This window comes from Protopterus annectens, chromosome 3.part0, assembly GCF_019279795.1.
Source record: "Protopterus annectens isolate FY-2018-M chromosome 3.part0, PAN1.0, whole genome shotgun sequence".
NCBI lineage: Eukaryota > Metazoa > Chordata > Ceratodontiformes > Protopteridae > Protopterus > Protopterus annectens.
In genome coordinates, this window is record NC_056731.1 from 1,888,003,205 (window position 1) to 1,888,018,986 (window position 15,782).

Sequence of the window (15,782 nt, forward strand, 5' to 3'; positions counted from 1 at the left end):
ATAAGCTAATCCAATTAAATGTGATCCCCTATGTTACCATGTAGATAATATGGCTTACCAACAAAACCAGTCTGTTAGTGCTATACTCCTGAAAAATCGATATGGTCATTAGGTACTTGGGCATCCTCATTGACAGTGAACTGATCTTTGACATCCATGTGACCACTGTTGTTAGAAAACCCTTTTAAATATCCAGATGTGCGTGTTCTAGATCCAAGGAGTTCATTATCTCCCTCCTCTTCTCCTTCATCAGACCACTAGTAGAACATAATGCCCCTTTGGTATGTGACCCAGTTTGAAATACCACAGTATTTTCTTACCAAAAACATCAAAGGCATGTCTTCCATTAGTAACCTTAACTGCCTTAAAGTGCTGTCACTCTTTTCTGTTTCCCACATGAGTAACCTTAACTACCTTAAAGTGCTGTCACTCTTTTCTGTTTCCCACATGAGTAACCTTAACTACCTTAAAGTGCTGTCACTTTTCTATTTCCCACGAGTAACCTTAACTACCTTAAAGTGCTGTCACTCTTTTCTGTTTCCCACATGAGTAACCTTAACTACCTTAAAAGTGCTGTCACTTTTCTATTTCCAACATGAGTAACCTTAACTACCTTAAAGTGCTGTCACTCTTTTCTGTTTCCCACATGAGTAACCTTAACTACCTTAAAGTGCTGTCACTCTTTTCTGTTTCCCACTGGCTATTGGGAGGAGATCTGTGCCTTGCCAACAGAGCATTGAAAGAGGCTGTATAACACTGCACATATCCACAAAACTAATACCATCCTAAACATCCACTCAAGAGACCGAAACTAGCACCAAAATGCAACAAGGACCTGTTGATGGGATAAATATCCTTTGCAGAGCATTCCTCTTTTATGGCATAGACTCCCTTTTAGAGGTAAAGCAGAATATCTCCAAGATCCTTTTTTAGCATAACCCGGATGACTGAATGTGCAGTTTGTAAGTACACCTCCAGTGTGGCCCCTCTAGCTGTTATGCAAAGGTAACAAAACAAACTTAAGGTCTGGCTTTAATTCATGTCTTGGTAAATTGGTGGCATCATTGACAAGGCTACAGATGGTACAGTGGATCAACAGCCTAGTGTGAGCCTCAACCTGTGAGATTCATGTCTTTGAATTCTGATCTGGAATAATAGCATGCAGGACATAGAGTGCAGAGAGTGCTCTTACAACAGTGCACTGTGTTCACGAATACTAGGGCCCATATGGTGTACATGCAGGAGGCGAGACTACTTACACATCAAGGCATAGTGTGTGAAGTGCTCTTACAGCAGTGCACTGTGTTTGTGAATACCAGGGCCCATGTGCTGTTCATGCAGGAGGCAACAGTGCACTGTGTTCAGGGATACCAGGGCCCATGTGCTGAACATGCAGAAGGCAAGATTACATACACAACAAGACATAGTGTGCAGAGTGCTCTTACAGTAGTGCACTGTGTTTGTGAATACCAGGGTCCATGTGCTGTACAATCATGAGGTGAGATTACTTACACAACAAGACATAGTATGCAAAGTGTGCTCTTACAGCAGTGCACTGTGTTTACAAATATCAGGGTCCATGTGCTGTGCATGCAGGAGGCAACAGTCCACTGTGTTTGTGAATACCAGGGCCCATGTGCTGTACATGCAGGAGGCAACAGTGCACTGTGTCTGTGAACACCAGGACTCATGTGCCGTACATGCAGGAGGCAAGATTATTTACACCACAAGACATAGAGTGCAGAGTACTCTTACAGCAGTGCACTGTGTTTGTGAATACCAGGGCTCATGTGCCATACATGCAGGTGGCAAGATTTCTTACACAAGACTTAGTGTGCAGAGTGCTGTTACAGCAGTGCACTGTTTGTGAATACCAAGGCCCATGTGCCGTACATGCAGGAGGAAACAGTGCAGTGTGTTTGGAAATACCAGGGCCCATGTGCTGTACATGTAGGAGGCAACAGTGCACTGTGTTTGTGAATACCAGGGCCCATGTGCCATACATGCGGGAGGCAACAGTGCACTGTGTTTGTGAATACCAGGGCCCATGTGCCATACATGCAGGAGGCAAGATTACTTACACAACAAGACATAGAGTGCAGAGTACTCTTACAGCAGTGCATTGTGTTTGTGAATACCAGGGCCGATGTGCCGTACATGCAGGTGGCAAGATTACTTATACAGCAAGACATAGAGTGCTCTTACAGCAGTGCACTGTGTTTATGAATACAGGGCCCATGTGTCATTCATGCAGGAGGTGAGATTATTAACACAACAAGACATAGTGTGCAGAGTGCCCTTACAGCAGTGCACTGTTTTTGTGAATACCAGGACCCATGTGCTGTACGTGCAGGAGGCAACAGTGCACTGAGTTTATGAATGCCAGGACCCATGTGCCGTACATGCAGGAGGCAAGATTACTTACACAACAAGACATAGACTGCAGATTGCTCTAACAGCCGTGAACTGTGTTTGTTAATTCGAGGGCCCATGTGCCGTACATGCAGGAGGCAAGAATACTTAAACATCAAGGCATAGTGTGCAGTGTACTCTTAACAACAGTGCACTGTGTTTGTCAATACCAGGGCCCATATGCCGTACATGCAGGAGGCAGCAGTGCACTGTGTTTGAGTACCAGGGCCCATGTGCTGTACATATAGGAGGCAACTGTGCACTGTGTTTGTGAATACTAGGGCCCATGTGCCTTACATGCAGGAGGCAACTGTCCACTGTGTTTATGAATACCAGGGCCCATGTGCCATACATGCAGGTGGCAAGATTACTTACATGACAAGACATAGTGTGCAGAGTGCTCTTACAACAGTGAACTGTGTTTATGAATACCAGGGCCTATGTGCCGTACATGCAGGAGGCAGCAGTGCACTGTGTTTATGAATACCAGGGCCCATGTGCTGTACATGTAGGAGGCAACAGTGCACTGTGTTTGTGAATACTAGGGCCCATGTGCCATACATGCAGGTGGCAAGATTACTTGCACAACAAGACATAGTGTGCAGAGTGCTCTTACAGCAGTGCACTGTGTTTGTGAACACCAGGGCCCATGTGCCATACATGCAGAAGGCAGCAACGCTCCATGTTTATGAATAAAAGGGCCCATATGCCGTACATGCTGGAGGCAAGATCACGTACACAAGACATAGTGTGCAGAGTGCTCTTACAATAGTGGACTGTGTTTGTGAATACCAAGACCCATGTGCCATACATGCAGGTTTCAAGATTACTTACACAACAAGACATAGTGTGCAGAGTGCTCTTACAGCAGTGCACTGTGTTTATGAATACCAGGGTCCATGTGCCGTACATGCAGGAGGCAACAGTGCACTGTGTTTATGAATACCAGGACCCATGTGCCGTACATGCAGGTGTCAAGATTACTTAGACAACAAGACATAGTGTGCAGAGTGCTCTTACAGCAGTGCACTGTTTTTAAGAATACCAGGGCCCATTTGCTGTATATGCAGGTGGCACGATTACTTACACAGGACATGGAGTGCAGAGTACTCTTACAGCAGTGCAATGTGTTTGTGAATACCAGGGCCCATGTGCCGTACATGCAGGTGGTAAGATTACTTACACACCAACACATAGTGTGCAGAGTGCTCTTACAACAGTGAACTGTGTTTATGAATACTAGGACCCATGTGCCATACATGCAGGAGGCAACAGTGCACTGTGTTTGTGAAACCAGGGCCCATGTGCTATACATGCAGGAGGCAACAGTGCACTGTGTTTATAAATACCAGGGCCCATGTGCCGTACATGCAGGAGGCAACAGTGCACTGTGTTTGTGAAACCAGGGCCCATGTGCTGTACATGTAGGAGGCAACAGTGCACTGTGTTTATGAATACCAGGGTGCATGTGCAAGATTACTTACACAAGACGTTGAGTGCAGAGTACTCTTACAATCAGTGCACTGTGTTTGTGAATACCAGGGCCCATGTGCCTTATATGCACGTGGCAAGATTACTTACAGAATAAGACATAGTGTGCAGAGTGCTCTTATATTAGTGCAGTGTGGTTTATGAATACCAGAGCCCATGTGCTGTACATGCAGGAGGCAAGATTATGTACACAACAAGACATAGAGTGCAGAGTACTCTTACAGCAGTGCACTGATGTTGTTCGTGTTTCACTGTTGCAGTCATAACTGTAGTGTGATCCTGCCGGCAGGCAGCCCGTGGTTGGCCAGAATTCCAAAGTCTGGGTCCGGCGTCGGCTGTACCAGCAAGTACCCTGACGTCAGAACGCAGAGGTACATAGCTGACAGCCAACGCCATCTTCTCCAGTCTTTCTTGCCGTGCGGTGGAAAGCAGCTCGCAAGTCGTTGGTCGGCGTATTCAGAACAACGTGCTTTGTTTGACTTCGGTCCGAAGTTTTCAACTTCTTTTCTCAAGCTAAGTACCCCGTTGGGGAAACTTTTTTCTTGCTCCTCCGATGTCAGAAAAAGTTAATAATTGTATATCGTGTGGGAAACAGATACCTCATAAAGATTTCCACTCTTACTGTCTACCTTGCTTAGGCCCTGACCACAACGGTTCTTGTTGTCGGTTCTGTGCCAGGTTTAATTCTCGCACTATCAAGCGTAGGTACGATTGGGCCTTGAACTATTTTGGTAGACTATTTAATTACAGGATGTCATCGGATACTTTACCGACAACCGTAATTCAAAAGAAACGCAAGGACAAGGATAGGCCTCCGAGGTCCAAACAGGATTCTTCGCAGCCGCAGCCAGCTTCGGGTTCGGCGGTCGTCAGTAAGGAGCTTTTGCAGCCCCTGTCGTCCGCCACTTCTGAACCGATGGCCGACACGGACTCCCATTGGGAGCCATCCAGGCCTAATATTTTATCTGCTGCAGGACCTTCGGACGTCGCTCCTTCAGATGGGTCCGGAACTGCTGTGCAGGTACCGGCTTCTGAGGGAGTTTTCAGGCCTTCACATATAACTATTTCAACAAAGTCAAAGGCAAAGACAAAAACTCCTGTAAAGCCAAGGGTTTCTACTCAAGCTGCTTCGGATTCAGCTCCCAAGTCCCAGAAGCAATTACTACGGATGGCTGAGGATTTACTTACAATGATTAGGGGTTCTCACCCTCCTCCTGAAAAAAGGCCTAGACAGGATTTACCTTATGATTCCTCTGATCAGGCTTCTGTGTCTTCTGTCTCTTCCTCTGACCAGGATTACTCTTTTCCTCCTTATGAAGATTCAGATGCAGAGGACTCTATTCCCTCTGCTTCTTCCCCTGAAGATTTCTCTTTTGGGGAAACTTTACATGAGATGAGAGAGCATTTTCATTGGGAAGGTCAGGATTATTCTGCCTCCAAGAAGAGACTCAGAGAATTTCTCCTTCTTCCTCAACACAGGCCTTTGGCTATTCCTCCTGTGCTTGACATTGTGGATGATGCTTTTTCTGAAGCTAACCTGAATCCTGATTCCTTGCCGCCTGCTCCTTCTAAGCCTGATAGATTTTACAGAGTCCCCGATTCCCATCAATTCTTATTTAAGAACCCTTCTGCAGATCCAGAAACTTTCTCAGGGTTCTAAAGCTGCTAAAGCCGCTTCATCTAAAAATCCTATTCCTTCTGAAAAGGATTCTCGTGCCTTGGATAGGTGGGGCAAAAAGGTTTATACTTCTGCTACTCTTTCTATTAGAGCTTTAAATTGCCAGTTTCATATGTTCAAGTATCAGCAATTTCTTTTGTCTGTTTTAAAGCAAAGCTTGAGGACAAAGAATTACAGGATGTTTTGCATGCAACTGAACAAGTTAGCAAACATAGTTTACATTGTGGTTTTGATGCCTTGGAAGCTTCTTGCAGGGCCGCAGCCTCTGGTACTGTTATAAGGAGACATGCTTGGCTTCGAGAGCAGAATTTACCTGAGCAGGTTAAGGCGAAACTGTTAGATGCCCCTGTTCAACATGATGTGTTATTTGGAACTGAGGCTGAGGAGGTTATTAAAAAGATGGAGGAAAAAGCAAAATCTATGCAGACTGTCAAAGATTTTTTACAAGTTCAGCCTCCTAGATTTTCTAGAAATTGGCCCTCCAAAAATTGGTCTTTTCCCACTTCTGACAGGCCTCAAAGGGGAAGATATAGACGGTCTAGAGGCCGGGCACAGACACAGGCCTCTTATAGGTCCAGACAGTGGACTGCTTCTTCACCTAAAAGGGGAGAAGACAGACCCCAATCACAAAGGAAGCAGACCCAATGACTCCCTCTGTTGGGCTACAGGTCCTTCTTGCCTGGAAGCTCCTCTCGGAGGAAAACTATCTTTTTTTTACCAAAACTGGACGCATATAACCCAGGACAAATGGGTTTTAGATGTGATTTTAAAAGGCTACAAATTCCACTTTCATACTCTGCCAAGGTCTTACGGTTGGCCAGATCTGCCAAAACATCAATGGTCAGAGGCCTTAAATCAGGTGGACGCTTTGTTGGCCATGAGAGCCATAGAACCTGTTTCACTCCCAGAGATGGGAAAGGGTTTTTATTCAAGACTTTTCCTGGTCCCAAGAAAACAAAATGCATGGAGACCTATTCTGGACCTTTCAGTATTAAATACTTTTCTGGAAATTCCAAAATTCAAGATGCTTACTCTGCAACAACTTCTTCCCATGCTCTCCCGGGATGCTTGGATGGTAACTTTGGACCTGAAAGAGGCCTACTTACACATTCCCATCAGACAGGAACGCAGAAAATACCTCAGATTCAAGGCAGGTTCGAGACACTTTCAATTCTCTGCACTGCCCTTTGGCTTATCTACTGTGCCCAGAGTCTTTTCCAAGTGCCTGGCTCCAGTAGTGGCTTATTGCAGACTCCAAGGGATTCAAATTTACCCCTATCTGGACGACTGCCCTATCCAGGCGGACAGCAAGGATCTTTTACTTCAACATCTGCAGTTTGTTCAGCGTCTCCTCCTACTACTGGGATTTTCAGTGAACACAAAAAAGTCACATTTGATCCCCTCTCAACAAATGATCTTTTTGGGAGCTCTTCTAAACACAAGCTTGCAAAAGGCCTTCCTGACTCCAGAAAAGCAAGTACATCTGACTTCAATTTTCAAAACCTTGGCTACTTTGACTCAGCTCACTGCAAGGAAATTCCTGCAGGCTTTGGGCTGCATGGCTTCTTGCATCCTTTTGATTCCAAATGCAAGACTTCATATGAGAAAACTACAATGGTACCTAAAGAGTGTATGGTCTCAGCATTACCACAGCCTGGAAACAATGATACCTCTGATTCCCTGCCTCCAAAAAGAGTTCCTTTGGTGGTCCAGGACCTGTGCTTTAAACGAAGGAAACCCCTTTCGTCTGCCTCAGCCTTCTCAGATCATGACTACAGACGCTTCAGATTACGCTTGGGGAGCTCATTTTCTAGACAACTGCCAGCAGGGCTTTTGGCCAAAGAAACATCTTCACTGGCACATCAACCTGAAGGAAATGTTGGCAGTCCAACATGCTCTTCTAGCCTTCCAGAAATTTTTGCAACCAGGACATCTTCTGATTCGTACAGACAATACCACAGTCATGTGGTACATAAACAAGCAGGGGGGCTCTCACTCTTACCCCCTTTGCAGACTAGCCATGAGTCTTTGGGACACAGCTCTAAATCTGAACTTGCATCTTCAAGCTCAATTCATCCCAGGAAAGCAAAATCTCTTAGCAGACAGCCTAAGCAGAAATCTTTTGGATCCCCACGAATGGATGCTGCACGCCAACTTATTCCACAGGATTACATCAGTTTGGGGTTGTCCTCAGATAGATCTGTTTGCATCTCAACCATCAGTTGCCTCTGTTTTGCACCAGGTCCTTCCACAAAACAGCATGGAAAGTGGATGCCCTGTCTTTCAGCTGGAGGAATCTTTCGGGATATGCCTTCCCTCCTCTTCCTCTTCTTGCTCGGGTGCTACTGAAAATCAAACAGGGCAGACCCAAGATTATCATTCTGATAGCTCCAAATTGGCCTCGGCAGTTCTGGTATCCAACCTTAAGACACCTGTTCTTGGAACCTCCTTGGATTCTGCCTCTGTCTCCTTCCCTTCTGTCCCAACATCAGGGTCAGAGGCTACACTCTCAAATCAAGACTCTTTGCCTGGCAGCCTGGCTCTACAAAGGCCTTTGATTCCTTCTGCTTTTCCCAAACAAGTTTTGGATGTTCTCTTGGAAGCTAGGCATCCTAGCACTAGAAAATCTTATACTTCTAAATGGAAAAGATTTTGTATTTGGATGCGGGATCGAGGTTCTGATCCTCTTTTACCTGATATTTCCTCCATTTTACTTTTCCTCTCGGAACTCCTGCTTTAAGGCCTCTCTTTCTCTTGCATCAAAATTCATGCTTCTGCTATTTCGGCTCATTTCAACACTGATCCCCCCCATTTTTTCTCATCAACTGGTGAGACAATTCTTGAGAGGGGCTAAGAATTTAAGACCTCCCAGAACTCCTCCTGTTCCTGCTTGGGATCTTAATTATGTTTTGGAGAAGCTTACTTTGCCTCCTTTTGAGCCTGCTGCTGCTTTGGATATCAAGTTCTTATCCTGGAAGACAGCTATTTTATTAGCTTTGACTTCTGCCAGAAGGGTGTCAGAGTTGCAAGCTCTCATGGCTGTGGAACCTTACCTTATTTTCTATCAAGACAGGGTGGCCTTGAGGACCAATCCTACATTTATGCCTAAGGTGATTTCTAAAGTGTCTTTAAATCAGACTATTCACCTTCCTACTTTCTTTCCAAATCCTCAAAACAAAGGGGAAAGGATTTTACATTCATTGGACGTACACAGACAACTACGATTTTACCTGGACAGAACTAAAGATTTCAGGAAATCTGATCAGTTGCTTATCTCTTATGCCTCCAGTTCTCTAGGCAAGGCTATTTCTAAACAAACTATTTCCAAATGGATTGCTCATGGAATAAGGTTTTGTTACTCTCATTTTGGGAAACAGATTCCAGGCTCTGTTAGGAGTCATTCTACTAGGGCAGCTGCCACTTCAGCAGCTTTTCTCAGAGGAGTTCCTACCAAAGACATTTTGGAAGCTGCCACTTGGAGTTCAGTGCATACCTTCTCTAACCACTATAATCTCCCTTTGTATTCTAAGTCTAGGGCAGGTTTTGCCTCTGCTGTCTTGCAGGGTCTTCTGGCTGCCCCTTCTTCTGCATAACCTCCTCCCTCCTTCACAGCTTTGGGATTCCACCCTACAGTTATGACTGCAACAGTGAAACACGAAGAACATAGTACAGTTGTGTACACCTACCATAAATGTAGATGTTCGAGTGTCTTCACTGTTGCAGTCGGGGTTTCCCTCCCACCATTCCCCTCTTGTTTTCTGTTTGTTCTATCTCCTCTTCCTTTGTGGTGTATTTGTGTTTCCTTTGGGGCACCTTTTGGATATTTTGAGGAGCTTCTGGCATCTAGGGCAAGAAAGGCTGGAGAAGATGGCGTCGGCTGTCAGCTATGTACCTCTGCATTCTGACGTCAGGGTACTTGCTGGTACAGCCGACGCCGGACCCAGACTTTGGAATTCTGGCCGACCTCGGGCTGCCTGCCGGCAGGATCACCCTACAGTTATGACTGCAACAATGAAGACACTCGAACATCTACATTTATGGTAGGTGTACACAACTGTACTTTTTTGTGAATACCAGGGTCCATGTGCCATACATGCAGGAGGCACTTAAACAACAAGACATACAGTGCAGAGTACCCTTACAGCAGTACACTGTGTGTGTGAATACCAGGGCCCATGTGCCATTCATGCAGGAGGTAAGATTACTTAACACAACAAGACATAGTATGCAGAGTTTTCTTACAGCAGTTCACTGTGTTTGTGACTACCAGGGCCCATGTGCCGTACATGCAGGAGGCACTTACACAAGATATAGAGTGCAGAGTACTCTTACAGCAGTACACCGTGTGTGTGAATACCAGGGCCCATGTGCCATACATGCAGGTGTTAAGATTACTTACACAACAAGACAGGGTGCTCTTACAACAGTGCATTCTGTTTATGAATACCAGGGCCCATGTCCCATACATGCAGGAGGCAATATTACTTGCATATCAAGGCATAGTGTGCAGAGTGCTCTTACAACAGTGCACTGTGTTTGTGAATACCAGGGCCCATGTGCTGTACATGCAGGAGGCAAAAGTGCACTGTGTTTATAAATACCAGGGCCCATGTGCCATACATGCAAGAGGCAAGATTGCTTACACAACAAGACATAGAGTGCAGAGTAGTCTTACAGCAGTGCACTGTGTTTGTGAATACCAGGGTCCAACTCATCCAGTACGCAGATGACTCCACTATCATCTGCTCAGCCAAATCTCTCCCTAAACTGATCATTTTAACTCAAGCAGCCTTCTCCTGCACCGAGTCTTGGATGTTAGAAAAGCATTTAGCACTCAATGCCTCAAAATCCAAAATTATGATTTTCACCCCCTCTAGAAACACCAGCATCGACAAAGCATCCTTCTCTATCTTCAGCCAGAATAAGACCTCTATCGAAAGCTGCTGGGTGTCATTATTGATGATAAATTAAAATTTGATATACATCTACAAACAAATATTAAAAAAAAACATCAAAAGCTTGGACTGCTTTACCGTCATAGTCAGTCCCTTACTCCATCATCTAAACAGCTCCTATCTACCACTTACCTTATTCCCTCTCTCCTATATGGTGCCCCACACCTTACCAATCTTCAATCCGCCTTTAAATTTAAACGGTCTTCCTGTTATAATAAAATATCAAAGTTCGCCACCCGATCCAAATCCTCAACTTACCACTGCAACTCACTCCATTCAGTTGGTTGGAACTCCCTAACTATTTGATATATATTCAGCTAACAATAGCACGTAACTACCCCTCCCTGTCTTCTACCCTAAAAATGCAGCAACCTCACAGAACTCTCAGATCCAATAATCAAAATCTCCTAGAACTTTACAAACCCTAACATACCCCAGGACAACTTTTACTATATTTCTCCCTTGTCAGGTCATGGAATTTCCTTCCCCCTCACATCAGAACTACCCATAATCTCACTAACTTTAAAATCTTACTTCACTCTCATCTCTCTTCCCTCTGGAAATGCTCCTGCTCTCACCCTCGTGATACATCTACCCTTTCACTACCCTCTATATCTAAGTCATCCCTAGGCCTCCTCCTATCTCAAAAAACATCCTAATAACCTCTTCTTGATCCAAACTTTTTCTCCTTACTTTTTTTTTCTCAAATATCCCTCTCTCTTTCTATAAATTTCCGCATATCTTTTTAGTTACTGAATTACATAATTCAAAATAAGTTTTTCTTTTATGAATTGCTTAAAATGTTTCATTTCTTTATTATTGTAAACATTGTAGTTTTAAATTTTACAACATATTTTTGTAAATACTGAATCATGGAGCTTTTCTCCCCGTGCCTCCATTGAAAACGGGTTCTTCTAGGCCCGATAGACTTTCCCGGTTAACAAACTGCAAATAAATAAAAATAAATGTGCTGTACATGCAGGTATCAAGATTACTTACACAACAAGACATAGAGTGCAGAGTGTTCTTACAGCAGTGCACTGTGTTTGTGAAAATCAGGGCCTATGTGCCATACATGCAGGAGGCAAAAGTGCACTGTGTTTATGAATACAGGGCCCATGTGCCATTCGTGCAGGAGGTGAGATTATTTACACAACAAGACATAGTGTGAAGAGTGCTCTTACAGCAGTGCACTGTGTTTGTGAATACCAGGCCCATGTGCCATACATGCAGGAGGCAACAATGCACTGCATTTGTGAATACCAGGGCCCATGTGCCGTACATGCAGGAGGCAGTTACACAACAAGACATACAGTGCAGAGTACTTTTACAGCAGTGCACTGTGTTTATGAATACCATGGCCCATGTGCAGTACATGCAGGTGGCAAGATTACGTGCACAACAAGACATAGTGTGCAGAGAGCTCTTGCAGCACTGCACTGTGTTTGTGAATACCAGGCCCCATGTGCCATATGTGCAGGAGTCAAAATTACTTACACAACCTTCTTCCAGAATGACTGTTTACTGATAATCCTTCAGTCCATTAAAACTGATTCTCTCACACTCTCTCAGTGTCTCGTACAAGTTTTGACCTCACCGCACAATGAGATGTGGTGTCTTCAATGCCATGCTACATTTTCCTTCCATCTGTGTTTTATGGCACACCGTTTAAAATCAAATCCTCTGTAAAATACTAATTTTCCTTGTCTGACATCACCAAAAAGCTCATTGAATTTTACTATCAGTGATGTCAAGTTAGGGAGAGCTTTTGTATACATCCAATAGATTTTAATGGATGGACCATAGTGAGTGTGAGAACTGCACCCTCTAAAGTGCATGGACAAGTCCCTCTGTTATCCTTCTAGTGACGTCAGTAAAGGTACAGTAAAATTATGCGGGTGTATCCTTAAAAAGCTTTTTATTAATAAACCACCCACATAATTTTGGTCAGATAGGGTGAAAAAATAGATAGTAGTACTTAAGATGTCCTCCTTTAATCACTGTTGCAGTATTTCTTACTATAGGGATATCCTGCCAAGAGTAGCCGAATGTCCAGCCAGCATACCAAAGTCTGGGCCCTTCCCGGCTCTGTAAGTCAGAAGTATGACCTACATCCGAAAGCGTGAGGTACACAAGTGACATACTAGACCCAAACCCTCAGAACTGCTTTGCCATCAGTCTGAGTGCAATGTTTTGTATTCAATCTGAAGGCCATATGTCTAGGTATAGTTCACCAAGCCTTGGGAAGCTAAATGCCCCACTGAGGACTCTTCTTTTAGCTTTGTTTTATTGTATGTATACATCATCCAGAAAGAGAAAATGTGGATATGGGAGGCAGATTTACCCATAAAGGTAGACACAGTAAGCGCCTTTTTGTTTAGGTGTAGAACACAGTCATACAGAGTGCTCCATTTGCCAAGCCTTCATTCCTAAGACCCTTTGCATCTTTCTTTTCTGTGTTAGTCTACCTGGAAAATCAGCACCCTAAAAATCATGTCTAAAGACGTGAAATAAATTTTTCTTTTCACTTTTGTCTTCTCTTTAGGTGTTTTTGGCAGTGCTTTCCTGCCTAACACAACCTTCAAGCCCCCTATATTTAATTGCTCACTTTGTTCATTTCATTCTTCCCTTACATCTTTTGCCTAATTTTAACAAGAGGGATAAAGGGGGAGCCAAGTGTTGTTGCTTTCTTCCAGCAGAGGTTAGGAGATTTTTTTGTATGCTCTTAATGAATTCCCTCGTTGGCTGCCAAGGACAGTACATTGCTCATTATGCTGTGCCTGTTGTGAGTTCACAGTTATACATGCCTGTGAATCTTATTAAAATACAGAGCAGTTCTTGGCTGGACTTCACCTCCCATGTTGTGTCATTTATACCTGGACTGCCCATCTGAGGCTAACTTCCAGATAGCACTGCTGCTGCAGAACCTTCAGCAAGCTTTCCATCCAGGCTAGTAAGTCAGCAGTGGTCACTTACTCTCATCCTTTTTGGTTGACTTCTTCAGCACAGTGACCACATGTTGAACCCAATATGCAATCAGAACCAACTGTGGAACTGGTTTCTGATAACCGTGTAGACCCAGTAGTTCTTGTTTTCTGAATGTAAACAGTTGTTCTTTTGCAGGATTAATTCATTGTCGCTATCACTTTGCCATTACAGCAGCCTTCCCTTATAACCCTTTGTACATGTCCCAGTATGTTTTTCTTTCCCATGTACACTTATAATGTCATTCTCCTTATTGTTACTTCTCTCATCTGTGTGCTACATCCATGTCTTTCCAGTCAAGAATGCTTTATCTGCCTGTCACTGTGCTTTCCCAAACAAATCGTTATGTATTATTCTTTGCTGTCTTTTTATCGCTCGAGTTAGTAACTTCCTTGTGTTCACTTTCCCACCTGTATTTTGAATCCATTATGGCCCCCTTATCCACTTGCAATTTTACATGACAAATTATTTTTGCTATGTCTTTTATCTGCCCCCTGTTCTGTCTTCCCTAAAGCCCTGTCTGTGAATTTTATGTCCATTTGAAGTCCACACCTGGATTGTTTCTGATGATCTGGTCATCACTGATCAAGTGACCCCCTGATTATGACATCTGCAGCATTATCACAGTAGTCAAGAGTCAGATCCCTCTTTCCTAAGCAAGTTGTTAACATTACCTGCTTGAACAGCACCCTTTTCAGGGAATTTAGTATGTCTCTGCTACTCATTGAAGTTAGGAACATAAATACAGATGTTCATCCGCAGTCAGGCTGCAATCTTCCCAGTGGTATTTTTTTCTTATTAGTCATGGTTTCAGTTAACTTTCACAAAGCCGTTACCAATTACAAGACTACTAGAGGTTTAACTGTATTAGCTAATTACTGACTCATCAGCTCATACTCATACATTGACATTTCTTAGACATATTCTCTGCAACAAGTTTCTGTTGTACTGATCTTCACACAAAATATTATTTTCTGTTATCTTTTAGTTTCCTCGGATACTGCATAATGCAATATTGTAATATAGCTTTATCCCAGTCTTGATTCCAAGTGTATTGATTTGTCTGTTGGTTATCCAGGTCCACCTCAGTAAAAATTTAAATATCTGGGTAAGAACCACCAGATACTTAATTTTCAGAGTATTTCAAGTTGAGAATACATTGTTTACTTTTTCATGTTGTAGTGCACTAAATGTATTTTCTTTTGACACACAATTTCTGTTTTAGATTTTAGCTTTTGTCCTCATCAGGAACATTCCTGGTTATGCCCGATCTGTATATAGCTCCTTTTTCGCATGGTTTGGAAAAATTTCCTTAGAGGTAAGTGCATAAGGTTTTATATTTTTATTTAATTTGACTGTCTTGGTCAAAATTGTGTAAAATTAATTTCTCACTGAGTGAAATGTTGTGGAGTTCAAACTTAGATAGATATGGCTGTGATTATAGCAGAGGGCGTATAACCAAACATGTCTTTGATATAGTAACTTACTGTTGCCACCTTAGTGAAACTGCACTGGAGAGCTGACTGGCTCATGAAGTCCTCTTTGTAGTAACAAAGATTGGCTACTGAATAATGGCTGACACAGCCCTGTGTCTTTTGACAACAGAAGACCAGATTTATTTCAACAGCTTTACTGACATCTTTGCATTCTTACTCTATGAGGGTGAAATATTATTTGATCTGATGTCAGTTTTCATTTTATCCTCAACTGTTGGGTTCAGATCTGATCCTCGGATCTGACTCAGCTTTTACTAAAGCTCTTGAGCTTCTCCCTTACCCATAATGCACCAACCCCTAACATAACTCAGGTTTCGTTTGCCACTTTTCGTGAAAGACATGGTTGCCATAGTTCTTCAGTTTCTTTGAATTCTTCAGATAATTAAAATGTTTTCCTTGTAGTCTGCCTTTTTCTGTCATTCCTGTACCCTTGTACAATTAGTGTGTCTATTATTGCCATAGTTGCTGTTTTTCTCCCTTTTATCATCTACACGATAGTGTACCCCTCAGTTCCATTGTTGGTAATCGCTATCTATGTTTTCTTTTCCATTTTCCTGCCTAAAAAAAATCTTCATCATCTGTTTTTTTTTTAATCTGTTGTCATAGGAATGTCTAAGAAGGTCCCTTCTGGTTTTAAAAAGTGTTTGAAGTGTGGGCACAAGCTGCCCATTTCGGACACCCACAGTTTCTGTGTCTGATGCTTCTGTCCACAACACCTTCAGGAAAACTGTACTATCTGCTGTAACTTTAATCCAGTGTATTGGT

General features: G+C 43.3%; 1 protein-coding gene across 1 annotated transcript in view; it reads left to right on the forward strand.

The window, feature by feature from the left end:
- Positions 1 to 15,782, forward strand: part of CASD1 (CAS1 domain containing 1) — a 1,910,820-nt gene that overhangs the window by 1,809,494 nt on the left and 85,544 nt on the right. Inside the window, exon 17 of the mRNA XM_044065969.1 lies at positions 14,747 to 14,839. Coding sequence (XP_043921904.1) covers positions 14,747 to 14,839 — 93 coding nt within the window. The remainder of the gene's footprint in view (positions 1 to 14,746; positions 14,840 to 15,782) is intronic.